The following is an 18,359-nucleotide window of genomic DNA, read 5'->3' as shown; positions in this document are numbered from 1 at the left end:
CTGCTCATGAGGCCTGGCCAGCTGGGGGGTGCAGGCGGCCCTCCTGATGCCCAAAGGTGATGGGATGCCTGCCTTGGCCCCAGGCAGGCCACAGCCCTCCCACCTTGTTGGCCCCGGCTAACGGGGAGCAACGTGTGTGCCCAGTTCCCAGTGGGCGGCCCTGCTTTCATCTGAAGACCCAAAACCTGCACGCTCAGCACCACCACCGTGGTGGGATGAGGCTCCGTGGCTCCCAGCTCCACGTGGCTAGAATTCATTAACCAGTCACCAAGATAAGGGAGGAATCTGCCTGTAAATCCGGACCTGCCAGCTGATAAGCGTGCAGCGGGAGGCGGCTCAGGAGCCAAGTGGCCTCATGTTGGCCACCCTGGAACAGGCAAGGGCCAAGGTGGCTAGTCAGGTGTCCTAGGGTCAGAGTTGGGGGTGCTGCCCAGGCTGGTGGTCGAGGGAACTATGCAGGAAGGACCCTGCAAGAGGGCTCAGTGACTCTAATTCTGAAGCCCCGAATGGTGCTGGCGGCCACCATGTGGCCAGGTGGAGTTTTGATACCTCGCATCCAGCTGCTTGGAGCAAGACACACTGTCTGTGTCTGAGAGCCCAGAGTGTGGGCTATGACTTGAACGCAGTCTGGGGTGAGGTGACCTGTGTCAGGATCATCCCCAGGACCTATGCAATGTTACAGCCTTAAAAGGCCTGAGGGCGACTCCTGGGGGCGAGTTTGTCCCCAACAGGCTCTTGGGCCTGTCAAACTTGGCACCAGTAAAGAGGGAACAGACGGCACACTGCTCACCTGCCAGAAGCAGGAGGTGCCAGTAGACACCCACTCCCCAGCCTGGCCCTTCAGGTGGGATGCCATGGGAGACCCTGGATACCCACCTCAGCCCAGAGGTGGGGTACTCAGCCACTACGGGCGGAGCCACCACCCTGTGGAAAAGTCATTCCTTCTCTCCTGGTCAGATTTATAGGCAGCAGAAGCACTGTCTCATGGGATTTCTGGGAAAACAAGATGACTCACAGACTCATTAACCATCATGTCTGCAAAGGGACTTGGGTCCTGGCTCCTCATTCGTCACTCTAAGCTGCAGGCCCTGCCCATAATGACAACCACATGTGGATAGTAACAGTTTGACACGTGGCATGAACCCTAACATCATGTTTTGACACAGGGATGCTCAGCACTTCTGTCCTACCCACTCCTAACACAAGCAAGAGCTTAGAGGACAGAGCTGGATGTTTTGAGCAGCAGCCCTGAGTGGGCTCCCCACTCCATGTCCTGATGAGGCGGTGGGCTCCACCACAGTTAGCACTTGTATGCTCAGCCCCCTAAAAGGAACAGGAAGGCAAGGCCCCACCTGAGGAGCCCCTACCCTCTGGCCAATCCCCTAGCACAGAGGACACAAGGCCATGATGTCCTGTTCACACTCCTGCCTTCTCAGCAGGGCTGAGGGTGGGGCCCAGATGGCCTGTCTCTTCCCTGGCACCCTGTCCCTTCCCCGGCACCCTGTCCAGGCCCAGCCCCGCATGGGTGCTCCTCAGATGTTCTCTGACCCAGCGAATGAAGGGAAAGGTGAGAGTAAGATCAGGAAAAAGTAGCCGCTGGGGGAGGCCATGCCGAAGACAGACTCGGCAAGGCCCTCCACCGAAGAACCCTGATGGGTAACAGTTTGCGTGAAAGCTTAGAGAACTGCCACACAGTTGCTGTGGGTGCCAGACCACAAGCCAGGGTGGTGGTGGGGGTGGAGGCGGACAGAAGGCCTCAGGGGTAAAGCCAAGAGGGACAGACAGATGGGACTTGGGGGCTAAGCAGATGTCAGGGGTTCGAGCTCACAGTGACAGAACTCTGATGCTGCTGGCCACCCAGATCCACGCTTCTCTTGACGCAGCCGACCCCGACCCAGGACTTGGAGTCCGGCTGAGCCCAGGTCTCTGGTGGGGTGGAGCGCATGACGCAAGAGCCTGTCTGGGTCTGTCTGTCTCTAGTCTGATGGCTGTGGCCTCTAAGGCGTGACCAGACTGCAAGGCCCAAGAAAGCCCCAGGTACCCAATTCATGTGAAGAAAGAAGTCTCCTTGAGATGCTCTGCAGAGGACAGCGGGAGGGCTGTGTGTCCTACCTGAAGGCATAGGTCTTCTGGTGCCAGCTCAGCTGTCCCCGGATACTGTAGGCGATGGTGGTGACAAACTCCCCGCCTAGCCCCAGCTCCGAGCACAGCTTCAGGGCAAACTTCTCAGGCGAGTTCTCCTTCTCCGACATGTCCCACTCAAACTGGTCCACCAGGGAAATGTTGCCCACGTGGATGTTCAGCTAGGGGCACACACGAGGGTTAGTGTGTCTCACATGCAGCCACCCAGAGAGGCCTGGAGCACATGAGGGCAGCTTCTCAGGCCCACCAGACATGAGCTGAGACCTGAGAGAGGCCCTCCTTCTGGCTGCAATTTCCCCACCTGCAAAATGGGCCTGACCCCATGAACCTCCTGGGACTGCAAAGAGAGGGCAGCCTGAGTCCACCTCCCCTATGCCTGCCCAACTCGCTCACTGCAATGGCCATGCCCTCTTGCCTGCCCTTCCACACACGGAGCTCCTCCTGCCTCAGTGCCTTCATCCTTGCCAGTCCCTCAGCCAGGAACCCCAATCTTCATGTGACCACAATGGCCAGGCAGGACTCAGCTCAGTGTCACCAAGTGCCTGCCTCATCCCTCACAGGACTGCGGAGGGGCTTATGGAGACAGCACAGGGAGCACACGCAGGGTAAGCATGGAGACCATGTCCCCATCCCCACTGTGCGGGGCAAGCATGGAGACACAGGCCCCACTGTGCAGGGCAAGTGTGGTGACGCCGGTCCCACTATGGCACCTGCCTGGTCTTGGCCTGTGTCAGCTTCTCTACCTCCCTTGTACTGCTGGGCTCTGCTCAGTGCCTGACCCACAGCAGTACCCCAAGACGGTCTGCTCTGGACGTGCCTAGCAGTGACACCTAACTGACAGAAGCTGCTGAACACCTTGCTTGCCCTCCATGGTGGGGGGTGCTGCCCCTGAGAAGGCTTCCCAAAGCCCCTCCCCACAGTACTGACCCCAGAGATGGATGGTGCCAAGGCCTTGCTTTATTGCTGGTACCTAGTGTGAAGGCGGGGCGCCTACCTTGATGATGACACGCTGGTCTGATTGGTCCTCCAGGATGCTGTCTGTGGGGTAGGACTCGATCTGCTGCCGGATGGCTGAGGCGATGGCCGGCACAAATGTCAGTGGGTTCAAGTCCAGGTCGTCACAGAGGATCTCCGAGAACATCTCGGGGGTCATCAGCTTCTCTGCAATCAGAAGACGGGACGACTGGCTGATGCTCCAGTCCTGGGCACCTGGACGCCCCCCTTTCCTTGTCTGCCATGAAGACTGGGGACATGAGGGTGGCCCTCATGGATGGGGTTGGGGGACCTGACACGTGTCCTTGCCATCCTCCACTCACATCTCCTCTTCCACGCTGAGAGGTCGAGCCCCCTGCCGAGGGGACAGGCCGGCTGCCCAGTACCCTCCCAGCCAACTTTCATTGAAACACCAGTGCCCGGAGTGGTCTTCCTCTATGACCTGGCTTCAGTGACGCCTTCCCTCGCCTGCTCCTCTGGGGACATGCGCTCTGTCCTCTACTCTGCACTAGCATGTACGACACAGTGCTACAATCAGCTATGACATCCCCTGCCTGCTGCACAAGTCTGGGGGGCAAGGCTGCGGGGTCCCATTTGTACCCTGATGCCCGTCGTGGGCTCTGGTGCTCAGCACACTCTCTAGCATGTCACCAGCTCTCCCACCCAGAGCTCCAGCTCCCAGGCACATTCCTCTCTTAACCTCCTTACTATTATGTTGTTGTTAGCTGCCACTGAATCAGCTCCAACTCATGGTGACCTCATGTACAAGAGAACAAAACATGGCCCAGTCCTAAGTCATCCTCATTCTCACTGGCATGTTTGAGTCTATCAGTGCAGCTCTTGTTCCAATCCATCTCACTGAGAGTCTCCTTTGCCCTCATTGGCCCTCTGCTTCACCCAACATGATGTCCTCCTCCAGCAATTGATCTTTCCTGATGACATGTCCAAAGCAAGTGAGTCAGACAATGTTCTGTTGTGATCCATAAAGTTTTTATTGGCTGATTTTCAGAAATAGATTTCCAGGCCTTTCTTCCTAGTCTTAGTCTGGAAGCTCTGCTGAAATCTGTCCACCATGGGTGACCCTGCTGGTATTTGAAATACCGGTGGCATAGCTTCAAGCATCATAGCAACATGCAAGCCACTACAATGACAAACAAACAGACGGGTGGTGGCCTGTTACAACACAGATGGTTAAAACAAACAAACAAAACTCCATAAAACTCAAGCTTCAAAAAGCACCTGGAAAACCACCTGGCCCAGGAAGTGTCTGCTTGAGGACCTTTATTAACAGTGCGGGAACACACTGCCATGGCGAGGTCCTGGATGCCAAATCTGTGAAAGTGACAACCTGTTACAATGCTCCTCAAGACAATCTACTAGCTTGTGAAGCAGTCCCACCAAAACAAATGCCAGCCTCCTTCCTGATGCCACCCTTGAGCCAGCACTGACTGGGGGTGAGGGGGAGACCGTGGCTCCAACCTTCCACCTCATTCCAAATGCCCCTGCCTCGGGCCAGCATCAACCAGGGACCATGGCTCCGTCCACCACCTTACCACCTAGGAGAGGAACCCCTCAGGGAAAACACCAAGTGGCTTGTGATTTTTCACAGGCCTCCCTCAGCTGACCCTTGGCTCATGCTCACCAAGATGACAAGTGGGGAGGTTTGTACAGATCCTGTAAGTACAGCCACACTGAGAGTGAGGCTGCAGGAAGGGTCTGCAGCTGGACAGATGACAGCAATGTCCCGCTGTCAAATGTTCTAGCCCTGATTTTGTAACCCAAACCTTGAAGACAAGATCACTCTGGAATGAGCTGCAGGCAAGAGGGAGCTAAGAAAGAATTCCTTCAGGAGCAGACAGCACGACCCCATCAACAAGATCCAGGTCTGGCTTTGACAGGAATCTGATCCCACTATTCCCTTACTGTCTGAAAGAAGGCTGGAGACCAGCCGTCCTAAAAGCACCATTCTAGGCCACATGACATGCAGCCAGATAAGCGTTGGCAACTCACGCAGCAAGTAAGAGTGGCTTATTTTGAAGGTTACAGCAAGACACAGAAGTGCTCACATTAAGCACCTGAGCACATGACCTACTTTTTTAAAAATTAAACCTTTTGAGATAATTGTAGATTCAATTGCAGTTGTAAGAAAGAATAAAGAGAAACAAGTGGGACTTATCCCAGGAGTACAAGGGTGGTTCAACAAGAAAATCAATCAATGTAATACACTACATTAATAAACCAGAAAAACCAACCCTGTTTCCACTGAGTCGATTCTGACTCATGGTGACCCTATGTGTTACAGAGCAGAACTGCTCCATAGGGTTTTCTTGGCTGTAATCTTAAAGGAAGCAGACCACCAGGCCTTTCCTCCACAGTGCCAGTGGGTAGGTTCAGACCACCAACCTTTAAGGTTAGTCATCAAGGGCATATTATTTGTGTGATCCAAGAGCCTTCCCACATTAATAGAACAAAGGAAAGAAAACACATTATCATTTCAATTGATGCAGAAAAAGCATTTAGCAAAATCTAACACCGTCTCATGATAAAATCATGCAACAAACCAGGAATAGAAGGGAAATGACTCAACATGGTAAAGAGTGTTCACGAAAAACCCACAGCTAACATCATACTCTATGGAGAAGGACTGAAAGCTCTCCCCCTAAGATCACGAACACAACAAGGATGCTCACTCTTACGACTGCTATTCAACATTGTACTGGAAGTCCTACTCAGAGCAATTAGGCAAGAAAAAGAAATAAAAGACATCGAAATTTGGAAAGAAAGAAGTATAACTACCTCTATTCACTGTTGACTTGAATCTATACCAAAAAAAAAAAAAAAAAATCCCAAAGAATTCACAAGGCTACTACACTACAGCTAATAAATGAACTCAACAAAGTTGTAGGGTACAAGATCAACATGCAAAAATGAGTTGTGTTTCTATATACCAGCAATGAACAATTTAAAAAGGAAATTAGGAAAACTAATCCATTTACAATAGCATCTGAAGGAATAAAATAGCTGAAAATAAATTTAACTAGGGAGTAAAAAGACTTGTACACTGAACACTATAAAACATCACTGAAAGAAACCAAGGGAGACCTAAATAAATGGAAAGATACACCTCCATGGATTGGAAGACTTAATATTGTTAAGATGTCAACACTACCCAAAGTGATCTAAATATTCAATACAATCCCTATCAAAATTCCAAGTCTTTTTTTGCAGAAATGGAAAAGCCAATCCTCAAATTCATATGGAATGGAAAAGGGCCTTAATAGCCAAAGCAATTTTGAAATAGAAAAAAAAAGTAGTAGGACTCACACTCCCTGATTTAAAAATGTACTACAAAGCTACAGTAATCAAAAGAATGTGGTACTGGTATAAAGGCAGACATATAGACCAGTGGAATGGAATTGAGAGTCCAGAATAAACCTATGTATATGGTCAATTGATTTTTGACCAGGGTGCCAAGTCCACTGAATGGGGAAAGAATAGTCTCTTCAACAAATTGTGCGAGGGCAACTGAATAGCCACATGCAAAAGAATGAATGTGGTCTCATATCTTGAACCATATACAAAAGTTAACTCAAAATGGATCAATGACCTAAATGTAAGAGCTAAAACCATAAAACTCTTACAAAAAAACATAGGAGTAATGCTTCAGCCCCCCCCCCTTTTTTTTCTTTAATAATTTTGTGTTTTTGGTGAAAGTTTACACAGCAAATTAGGTTCCCATTTGCCAATTTCTATACAAATTGTTCAGTGACATTAGTTACATTTTTCACAATGTGTCAACACTCTTTTCAACTGCGTTCTGGTTGTTTCTTTTCCAGTGCTCTAGTTTCCCTGCCCCCTTATCTTCTCATCTTTGATTTAGAGTAATTGTTGACCTTTTGGTCTCATATATTTTTAATAGAAAACCGTACTTACAGGTAACATACCTTCTTTTGTATGCCAATCTGTTATTTCACTAAAAAGTGACCTCAGGATAGTTTCAGTTCAAACTTTAAAGAATATCTCAGGGTGACAGTCTCAGAGAATCCTCTACTGTCAAATCGTCCAATAAGTCTGGACTTTTTAAGAAACTGAGTTCTGTTCTGTGTTTTTCTCTCGTTCTATCAGGGTCTATCTATTGTGGCCCTGATCAGAATGGTCGGTAGTGGTTGCTGGGCATCAAGTTCTGGTCTCAGGGTAGATGAGGCTGTGGCTAGTGCAGAATATTAGCCCTGTAGACTAGTTTCTTTTCTGAGACTTTGGTTTCCTTTTCTCTTTTACTCCTGATGAGCAGAGACCAAGAGTTGTATCTTAGATGGCTGCTCGCAAACTTTTAAGACTCCAGACGCTACTCACCTCACTAGGATGCAGAACATGAACTTTGTGAACTATATTGTCATGGACTGAGTTGTGTCCCCCAAAAATACCTGTCAGCTTGGCTGGGTCATGATTCCCAGTATTGTATGACTGTGTTATCTGATGTGATTTACTTATGTGTTGTATACTGTATCACTATGATGAGATTATATGGATCTCCTTATGTGTTTTAAATTCTATCACTGGGACGAGGTTATACTGATGAGGTTGACAAGATTAGTGTCTTAATACAATCTCTGTTGAGATATAAAAGAGAGAAGCGAGCAGAGACACATGGGAACCTCACACCACCAAGAAAGTAGTGCCGGGAGCAGAGCGCGTCCTTTGGACCAGAGGTTCCTGTGCTGAGATGCTCCCAGACCAAGGGAAGACTGATGCATCACAAGGACCTTTCTCTAGAGCTGACAGAGAGAGAGAGAGAACCTTCTCCTGGAGCTGATGCCCTGAGGTTGGACTTGTAGCCTACTGGACTGTGAGAAAATAAACTTCTGCTTGTTAAAGCCATCCACTTGTGGTATTTCTCTGTTGGAGCAGCTCTAGATAACTAAGACATGTATTATGGCAATTGACTAAGCTGGCCCATGAAATTAAGGTCTCAAGCCTTCAAACCCAGAAAACCATTTTCACAAGGTGTTTGGTTATGTCTGAGAAATATCTGCTAATTATGTTTTCTATGGTTATATATGTGAGCACACACATATCTGTACATACATATATATAGATACTTCTATCTCTGCACACGTATGTACACACCTGTACCTACCCATACTCATATATGCCTATACACATACATAGGTGACCATACACTCATTTTTTGGTTATTGTTAGTGTTGCAAAATTATGTATATCATATTCTTTAGCACAAACATTCTTTTCTCCAGTGTGCTTCTTAGTGGCATCATTTCCTTTGGTCAAGCTGTGTCGGTACTTGCTTTTGGCAATGGATTCTTAGATATGACACCAAAAGCATAAGCAGCAAAAGGCAAAATAGATAATTGGATTTCAGCAAAATGAAAAATTTCTGTGTATCAAAGGACTCTATCAAGAAAGTGAAAACACAGCATACAGATTGGGAAAAAAAATATTTGCAAATCATATATCTGATAAGAATACAGGCAGTCCCCAACTTATGACAGGGTTCCATTCTGACAATTGTCATAAGTCGGTTCTGACAAGTTGAATACCTCACTTTTTTTAGTTTTTATTATTATTTCTTTTTTTTTTTTTTTCAAATGAGATAGTTTAATTCCAGGAGGTACAGAATTCAGGGCATAACAAAGACTGAAGAGCAGACTCTGGCAGGATTCTGGACTGGGTTTATTCTGACCACACAGCTAAGATAGGAATGGCTGAGCGAGAAGAACTAAAGAGATGAACCGTTGTATGATTTTTTTTTTTTTTTACAAAAGTTTATTCTTAAATATACAACAGGCTCCAAGACAATATTTTACTCTAACCACAGGTGGCAACAGATGTTACAGCAGGGAATCCAGATGTTTAAAAAGGAATGGAATCAAGGGTCACCATCACTTTAGCCACAAAGTACTGCTTATTTTTTTGCCAGATTTCTTAATTCCACCTGTGGCCAAGGGGCCCTCTTCCGTGGCCTTCGCTTTTAGCTCGAATTTCTTCTGCTCTTCTTTTTGTTTCTGCTTGAAAGCCTTATTTTCCTTGTCCGTTTCCTTGCTCTGCTTCTTGGACTGTTTCAGGGGCTTCTTCTTGCCACCTTCACAGCCAGACATGGCTCTTGCCGCTCCTTCCCCAGCTATGCCACTGGAAGCCGAGCTCCTGACCCCACCTACCCCTCCATTATTATTTCTTTTTATTATCAGTATCTTTACAAATCCAATCTTTGTCTTTGGGGGTTGGCATGAGAATGATAACACTAGTAAATTATGTGCAGTGACACTGTATGTAGTACTTTTACTAATGATAAAAAAACACCACCGAGTTGATTCCAACTCATAGTGACCCTATAGGACAGAGGAGAACTGCCCCATAGGGTTTCCAAGGAGCAGCTGATGGATTCGAACTGCCAACTTTTTTGTTTAGCAGCCAAGCTCTTAACCACTGTGGCACCAGGGGTCCATTACTAACAATGAGATTAAAAAAAAAAAAAAAAAAAAAAGACAGTTGCAGGTACAGTTCATTGTAACTTGAACATGTCATTAAGTCAGGGACTACCTGTATATAAAGAATTTCTACAACTTAACAATAAAAATCCAACAAAGCAATAAAAAATGGGCAAAGGACTTGAAGAGACATCTCACCAAAGAGGTTACACAAATGGCCAACAAGCACATGAAAAGATCCTCAACGTTATCAGTCATTACGGAAATGCAAATCAAAAGCACAATGAGATATCACTTCGTGCTCACTAGGATGGCTATGATTTAAAAAAACAAAACAACAGGTGCGGGTGAGGATGTGGAGGAACTAGAACCCATATCCATTGCTGGTGGGACTGTAAAACGGTACAGCTACTGTGGAAAACAGTCTAGTGGTTCCACAAAAAGTTAAACATAGAATTACCACATAATCTAGCAATTCTGCTTCTAAGTATATACCTAAAAGAACTGAAAGCAGGAACAAAAAAGAGATACATGTAAACCAATGTTCACTGCAGCACTGTTCACAGCAGCCAAAAGATGGAAATAACCTCAATGTCCATCAATAGATGAATGGCTGAACAAAATGTGGTCCATATATACAATGGAATATACTCAGCCATAAAGAGAAATGAAATCTTGACACATGCTATGACACGGGTGAACCTCAGAAACATCATGCTGAGTGAAATAAGTCAGTCACAAAAAGACAAATATTGTACAATTCCACTTACATATTTGGCATGATGAAAAAGTTCTGTAAAGAGAGAGTGGTGACGGCTGTACAATGTTGTGACTGTAATTAATGTCACTGAATTGTACACTTAAAAACGGTTCAAATGGAAAATTATATGTTATATATAGTTTACCACAATAAATTTTTAAAAGAAAGATCCCCTGTACTCTTTACCCAGTTTTCCCCAGTGGTAACATCTCGCAAAACAATGGAATAATATCACAACCAGAATATTGACATTGATACATTCAAGATACAGAACACTCCATCACCATAAGGAACCCTCCTGTTGCCCTTTTATAGCTATGCCCACTTCCCTTTCTCACCCACACTCTCCTTAATTCCTGGCAACCACTAATCTTCTATACTTTTGTCATTTCTATACTTTTGTAATTTCAAGAATGTTATATAAATGGGATCCTACAGTAGTTAACACTTTGGAATTGGCTCTTTTGACTCAGCATAATCTCTTAGAGATTCATCCAGGTTGTTGCATGTATCAATAGTTCATCCCTTCTTATTGCTGAGTAGTATTCCATGTACCAATGTTTATTTAACCCTTCACCCACTGAAGGACATCTGGGTTCTCATTTTTGGCTATTATGAATAAAGCTGCTATAAACATTCATGTACAGGTTTTTTGTGAACGTAAGTCTTCATTTCTCTGGGATAAATGCCCAGAAGTGCAATTGCTGAGTTGTATGGTAGTTACATGTTTAATTATTAAAAGACACCACCGAACTGTATTCCAGAGCAGCTGAACCATTTCACATCCCCATAAGCAACATGGGAGTAATCCAGTTTCTCCGTGTCCCCGCCAGCATTTGGTGATGTCACTTTTTATAGATGTGGAATGATATCTCATAGTGGTTATTTGCATTTCCCTAATGGCTAACACTGTTGAACATCTTTTCATATACTTAGCACCTGCATTTCTTCTTTGGTGAAATGTCTCTTCATGTCTTTTGCCCATATTCTAACTGGATTGTTTGCTGTTTTACTGTTGAGTTTTGCAAGCTCTTTACATATTCTATATACTAGTCCTTTGTCAGAAATGTAGTTTCCAAATTTTCTCCTACCCTTTATCTTGTCTTTTCATCCATTTAACAGGGGCTTTCACAGAGCAAAAGTTTTAATTTTGAAGTCCAAATTGTCAATTTTCCCTTTTATGGACTGTGCTGTGCTTTTGGTATTAAATCTAAGAATTCTTTGCCTAGCCCTAGATCTAAAACATTTTTTTCCCCTAAAAGTTTTATAGTTTTGTGTTTTACATTTAAGTCTGTGATCTACTTTGAATTAATTTTTGTATAAGGTACAAGCTTTAATCAAGATTCCTTTTTTTTTTTGCCTATAGATGTCCAGTAATGTTCCAACCCCATTTTCAAAAGGGCTATATTTCCTCCATTCAGCTGCTTTCGCACATTTGTCAAGTGTCAGATGGGCATACTTCTGTGGGTCTATTTCTGGATTCTTGTGGTGAAATGAGTTCCTTTATGTGGCCCTTTGCCTTGGTTCTTTGGAAACATAGCTTGAGAGAGATTATTTCCCCTAAGCCCTGAGGAATTACCTTTGCCTTAGTTTTCAACCCCAGAGGGTTTGTTACTTTTACCCAGGTTCACTGACATTTAGTGGGTAAGATGTAAATAACCTGTGATTTGATACTTTTTGTCTGGCCCTGGGCAGCAGCCTACCCTGTGTTTGGGATGCACCTTGCAGGGACTGATCAATATATTTATCTCAATGAAGTGACTATAGTCTACCATGCAAATGAAGTGTCTGTGGCCTACAGAGAGGGTATTGGTAAATTCGTGGCCCTGGTGGGAGGGCCATGCCTTGAAACTAAGAAGAGTTTGCTTGTATGTGCAGCCAATCCCACAGAGGTAGGCAGACAGAAGCAGAAGAAAGGAAGAAGAGAGAAGCAGAGAGAAGGAGGCAAGGAACCTCCTAAAAGAGCTGTAACAAGGGTCAAAGGCTATAATACTGAACACAGCAAGAAGCCCAGAAGGGGCCCTGCAGCAGAGTTGGTGATGATGGCAGAAGCCTACTGCTAGGAATGCAGCTAAGAGAGCTGAACAAAACTGCCACGCTGGCTACGAACTGTGTCAGTTAGCACTGGAGAGGCTGGGGGCAGGAAGGCCTGTCCTGAGGGGGCTGAGAGGAGGCCTGCAGAGCTGAGAGGAGGTACGCACGGCAGAGAGAAGGGCCTGCTTGCTTGCATGGCCAAGAGGAGCTGAGAGAGCTGTCCTGCACTGAAGAACGGAAGAATGTGTTCTCCGCCTCAAGGGAGTCTTCTAGACTTTGTCTGCATGCTTCCTGATCCTGATCCCAAGTCGTAGCCTATTGATCTTGATGCTGAGTTGTAACCTGTTACTTCCTTAATAAACCACTTAACTGTATAAGTATGGTCTGTGAGTTCTGTGTGGCCATTGCAGTGGATTATCAAACCCAGCAGAAAAGCAGAGTGCCCCATGGGGAGGATGCCTGGTGTCAGAATTGGTAAAAAGGTTGGAGGTATGTCTGACCTTCACCTCATAGGGACTAACCTTTGGCTGATCTTGATTCACATTATCCCCCCTGAAGTTAGACAGGTTCTCATGCTACTCCTACCATGTCACAGTTCTTAATTCTGTTTCATTGATCTATATGTCTATCTCTGTCAATACCAAAGTCTTGATTACTGTTGCCATATAGTACGTCTTGAAATCATGTGGACTGTTTCCTCTCACTTTTCTTTTTCCAACTTGTTTTAGCTATTCTAGTTCCTTTGCTTTTCCGTATAAATTTTAGAACGATCTTCTCTATATCTACAAAATACCTATTTTTACAAAAATAACATGCACCTTCTATGTCTGTTTGCCTACCACTCCTTCCCTCCAGGAGGTATTTTCATAAGCACCTCTATGCCAATTTTTTTTCCACATGTTGCTGTAAAAAAAAAAAAAAAAATTAGCATAGTGCGTTTATAAAAATACCTTGCAGAGGAGGGAGCAGCTGGCAAACAAACATAGAAGGTGCATATTATTTGTGTAAAAATATGGTATCCTGCTGGGATTTTGATAAAACTGCATCAAATCTGTATATCTATTTGGGGAGAACTGACATATTTATTACGTTGAGTCTTCTAACTTATGAACATAGCACATCTCTCCATTTATTTAGATCTACTTTAATTTCTTTCATCAGCGTTTCACAGTTTTTAGCCTACAAATTTTGCGTGTTTTGACTATTTACGCATATTTTTTTCAGTGTTTGTAAATGATACTGCATTTTTAATTTCATTGTCCATGTATTCATTGCTAGTATATAGAAATGCAATTGATTTTTGTATGTTTATATTATATTCTGTGACCTTCATGAATTCAGTTATTGGTTCTAGGTGTTCTGTTTTTGTAGACAATTCCTTCGGATTATCTATGTAGACAGTCATATCATCTGCAACACACAGTCATGCGTTATTTCTTCCTTTCCAATCTGTATGCCTTTTATTTCCTTTTCTTGCCTTACTGCACTGGCAAGAACTTCCAGTACTATGTTGAATAAGAGTGATGAAAGCAGACATCCTTGCCTTCTTCTCAGTCGTAGAGGAAAAGCACTCAGTCTTTCACCATTAAGTATAATGCTAGCTGTAAAGTTTTTTATAGATGCTCTTTATCAAGTTAGGAGCCCTGATGGCACAGTGGTTAAGAGCTTGGCTGCTAACCAAAAGGTCAGTAGTTCGAATTCACCAGTCACTCCTTGGAAACCCTATGGGGCAGTTTTACTCTGTCCTATAGGGTTGCTATGAGTCAGAACTGACTTGACTGACTTTGGTGTGTTTTTTTAATCAAGTTGAGGAAGTTCCCTTCTATTCCTATTTTTCTGCGAGTTTTTATCATGAACGGGCATTGAATTTTGTCAAATGCTTTTTCTGCTTGATTAATGATGTGATTTTTCTTCTTTAGCCTGTCAATATGATAGATTACAGTGATTTTGTATTTTTGAATACTGAACCAGCCTTGCATCCCTGGTCATGATGTATACTTCTTTTTATACATTGCTGAATTTGCTAATACTTTGTTAAAGATTTTTGTATCTATATTCATGAGGGATATTGGTCTGTAGTTTTGCTTTCTTCTACTATCTTTGTCTAGTTTTTATATTGTAGTAACACCAGTTTCATAACATGAACTGGGAAATGTTCCTTCCTATTCTATTTTCTGGAAGAGAATGTGTAGAACTGGTGTTAATTCTCCTTTAAACATTTGGTAGATTCCATGTGAGCCTGGAGATTTCTTTTTGAGAGTTTTTTAAATTTGTACAGGTTACTACTAAATCCCTTAGTCGTAAGGAGAATGAAGAACACCAAAGACACAAGAAACTATTCGCCCAAGAGACAGAAAGGGCCACATAAACCAGAGATTTCATCAGCCTGAGACCAGAAGAACTAGATGGTGCCCAGCTACCACCAATGACCACCCTGACAGGGAACACAACAGAGAGACCCTGATGGAGCAGGAGAAAGGTGGCGTGCAGAACTCAAACTCTAGTAAGAAGACCAGATTTAATAGTCTGAGACTAGAGGAACCCCAGAAAGCATGGCCCCCAGATTCTCTATCAGCCCAGAACTAAAACAGTTTCCGAGGCCAACTCTTCATACAGGGATTAGACTGGACTGTGGAACATAAAGTGATACTCGTGAGGAGTGTGCCTCTCAGCTCAAGTAGATTCAAGAGACTGAATGGGCAGCTTCTGTCCGGAGGTGAGATGGGGAGGTAGAGAGGGTTAGGAGCTGGGTGAATGGACATGGGGAATCAGGGGTGGAAAGGAGGAGTGTGCTGTCACAGTATGGGGAGAGCAATCAGGGTCACATAACAATGTATGTATGAATTTTTGTATGGGAGACTAACTTGAATGTAAACTTCATCTAAACTACAATAAAAAAAAAAATTCCTTAGTCGTTAAAGGGCTATTCAAATTATCTACTTGATATTCATTAAATGAGTTGTGGCAGTCTGTGTTTTTCAAGAGATCAGTCCATTTTGTTAAGTTGTTAACTTTACGTATGTAGAATTGTTTGTAGTATTACCCTATCCTTTACTATCTTCAGGGTCTGCAGTGATATCCCGTTTCATTCATGACATTGAAAATTTGTGTTTCTCTACTTTTTATCTGTCTTGTTAGAGGTTTGTCAATTTCATTAATCTTTTCATAAAATTAGTTCTGTGTTTCATGAATTTTCTCTACCGCTTTTCTGTTTTCAATTTCATTGATCTCTCCTCTTTTTATTCTGTCCCTACTTCTGCTGCTGTGGGTGCACTTTGCTCTTTCTCTAGGTTCTTGAGGTAGGAACTTAGATGACTGACTTGAGACTTTTCTTCTTTTCTATGGCATGCATTTTAGTGCTATAAATTTTCCTCTCAGCACTGCATTAGCTGTGTCTCAAAGTCTGATTTGTTGTATTTTCATTTTAATTTAGGTCCATATACTTTTTTTAATTTCCCTTGAGACTTACTCTTTATATAGAAGTGTATTTATTTATTTAGATATTTAGAAGTATAGCTCAGTTTCCAAGTACTTTTTGTATATTCCAAATATAGTTTAGTTTCCAGGTATTTGATTCCATTGTAGTTGGAGAACATAATATTTTTAAATTTGTTGAGGTTTGTTTTCTGTCCCAGAATATGGTCTATATGGCATCTGTTCCATGGCAATTTGAAAAGAATATGTATTCTCCTGAGTTTGGTAGAGTGTTCTATAAATGTTGCTCAGGTTCTGCTGACTGATGGAACTGCATTCTTCTATATTCTTGCTGATTTTCTGTCTATTTCTTCTATCAATTATTGAGAGAGGGATGCTGAAATCTCCACTGTAACTGTGAATTTGTCTATTTCTTCTTTCAGTTCTATCAGTTTTTGCTTCACATATTCTCCAGCTCTGTTGTTTGGTGCATAGACATTTAAGAACGATACGTCTTCCCAGTGGACTATCATTATTTAATGTCCCTCTGTCTCTGGTAACGTTCTTTGTTCTGTAGTCTACTTTTTCTTCTATTAATATAGCCACTCCCGCTTTCCTTTGATTAATGTTTGCATGATATGTCCTTTTCCCAACCTTCTACTTTCAACTTGCTGATATTATTATATGGAGATTCTTGTAGATAACAAATAGTATAACAAATAGTTACCCTGCAGATAACATAGTTGGGTCATGTTTTTTAATTTCTGTATTAATTTCTGTATTATAACTGGTATATTGAGACCATTTACATTAATATAATTATTGACATATTAGGGCTTAAGTCTGCCATTTTATTATTTTTCTGTTTGTTTCCTGTTTCTTGTTTCTCCACTTCTCTTTTCTTGCCTTCCTGTGGGTTACTTGAACATTTTGTAGAATTCCATTATGATACATTTACAGTGTTCGGAGTATATCGCTTGTATATGTGACTTATAATGGTCTACTGGCACTGATGTTTACTACTTCAGGTGAAACTCTACCTCCCTTTATGACTGCTACTTTGCACATCCAACTTTATAGCTCTGTGGGTAAGGAAACAAACAGTTCATGATGGGCAGCTCAGGCCACATGGTGACTTGGTGGCCCATGGTTAAGCATTCAGTCTCTGCTAAGACCTAGTAACAAGCCAAAAGCTGTTTCTCAAAAGGAGAGTAGTTACCTGCAGAGGATGGCGTGGCTTTGCCTCATCTGCACTGTGATTCACCAATAGGGGCCTGCTAAGGCTCCAAACAGCATCTCTATCTGCCACTGCCACTTCAAGAACTGTTGGATCAGCTGCATCATATGGCCCAAGTAGCAGAGCAGCTTGTACAGCAGGCTGAACCTGTTGCAGAGCCTTCTCTTGGTCTGGGCCCCACTCAAAACTAGCAGCTTTTCGAGTCACTTGATAAACAGGCTGGAGCAGCACACCCAAATGAGGGATATGTTGCCTCCAAAATCCAAAGAGGCACACTAGGTACTGTGCCTCCTTTTCAGTTGTGGGAGGAGCCAGATGTGATAACATATCCCTCACTTTACAAGGAATATCTAGAAATTTCACTGAGGTGGAAGGCACCTGAAATTCTGTTGGATTAATTTCTCACCCACTAGCACATAAATATTTTACCAATAAGTCCACAGTCATTGACACTTCTTCCTTACAAGGTCCAATCATTATAATGTCATTAATGTAATGGATCAGTGTGATGTCTTGTGGAAGAAAAGGCAATCAAGGTCCCTGCAGACTAAATTACGACATGGAGCTCAAGAGTTGATATACACTGAGGTAGGACACTGAAGGTGTATTGATAGCCTTGCCAGCTAAAGGTAAACTGCTTCTGGTGGTCCTTCAAAACAGGAATGTAGAAAAAGGCACTAGCCAGATCAATACCTACATACCAGATACCAAGAGATGTATTAATTTGCTCAATTAAAGAAACTACATCTAGAACAGTAGCTGCAATTGGAGTCACCACCTGGTTAAGTTTTCGATAATCCACTGTCATTCTCCAAGATCCATCTGTTTCTTGCACAGGCCAAATAGGCAAGTTGGATGGGGATGTGGCAGGAATCACCACCCCTGCATCCTTCAAGTCCTTGACGGTGCCAGTAATCTCTGCAATCCCTCCAGGAATGTAGTATTACTTTTGGTTTACTATTTTCCCAGGTAGGGGTAGGTCTAATGGCTTCCACTTGGCTTTCTCTACCATAATAGCCTTTACTCCACTTGTCAGAAATCCAATGTGGGGGTTCTGCCAGTTGCTGAGTGTATCTATTCCGATTATGCATTCGGAAACTGGGGAAATCATTACAGGATGGGTTCAGAGACCCACTAGACCTACTGAGAGATGGAAATGAGCTAAGACTCCATTAATAACCTCACCACCATATGCTCCCACTCTGATTGGTGAGCCACAGTGACGTTTTGGGTCTCCCGAAATTAGTGTCAGTTCAGAGCCAGTATCCAGTAATCCTCTAAATCTGATTATTTCCTCTTCCCCAACAGTCACTCTTGTAAGAGGTCATAGATC

The 18,359-nt window shown here is 43.7% G+C and overlaps 1 protein-coding gene and 1 pseudogene across 2 annotated transcripts in view; both read right to left on the bottom strand.

Annotated features, from left to right (window-relative positions):
• Window positions 1-18,359, bottom strand: part of SMARCB1 (SWI/SNF related, matrix associated, actin dependent regulator of chromatin, subfamily b, member 1) — a 41,061-nt gene that overhangs the window by 5,903 nt on the left and 16,799 nt on the right. For both annotated transcript variants that reach the window (XM_004386157.3, XM_004386158.3), the window contains exons 6-7: window positions 3,137-3,303; window positions 2,113-2,303 (exon numbers count right to left, since the gene is read on the bottom strand). In XM_004386157.3, the coding sequence (XP_004386214.1) occupies window positions 2,113-2,303; window positions 3,137-3,303 (358 nt within the window). The remainder of the gene's footprint in view (window positions 1-2,112; window positions 2,304-3,136; window positions 3,304-18,359) is intronic.
• Window positions 8,724-9,553, bottom strand: LOC111822313 (translation machinery-associated protein 7 pseudogene; annotated as a pseudogene).

Source organism: Trichechus manatus, unplaced genomic scaffold (genome assembly GCF_000243295.1).
Source record: "Trichechus manatus latirostris isolate Lorelei unplaced genomic scaffold, TriManLat1.0 scaffold00157, whole genome shotgun sequence".
NCBI classification, from domain to species: domain Eukaryota; kingdom Metazoa; phylum Chordata; class Mammalia; order Sirenia; family Trichechidae; genus Trichechus; species Trichechus manatus.
The sequence above is the reverse complement of the archived record's forward strand: the minus strand, read 5'-3'. Positions and strand labels throughout refer to the sequence as shown.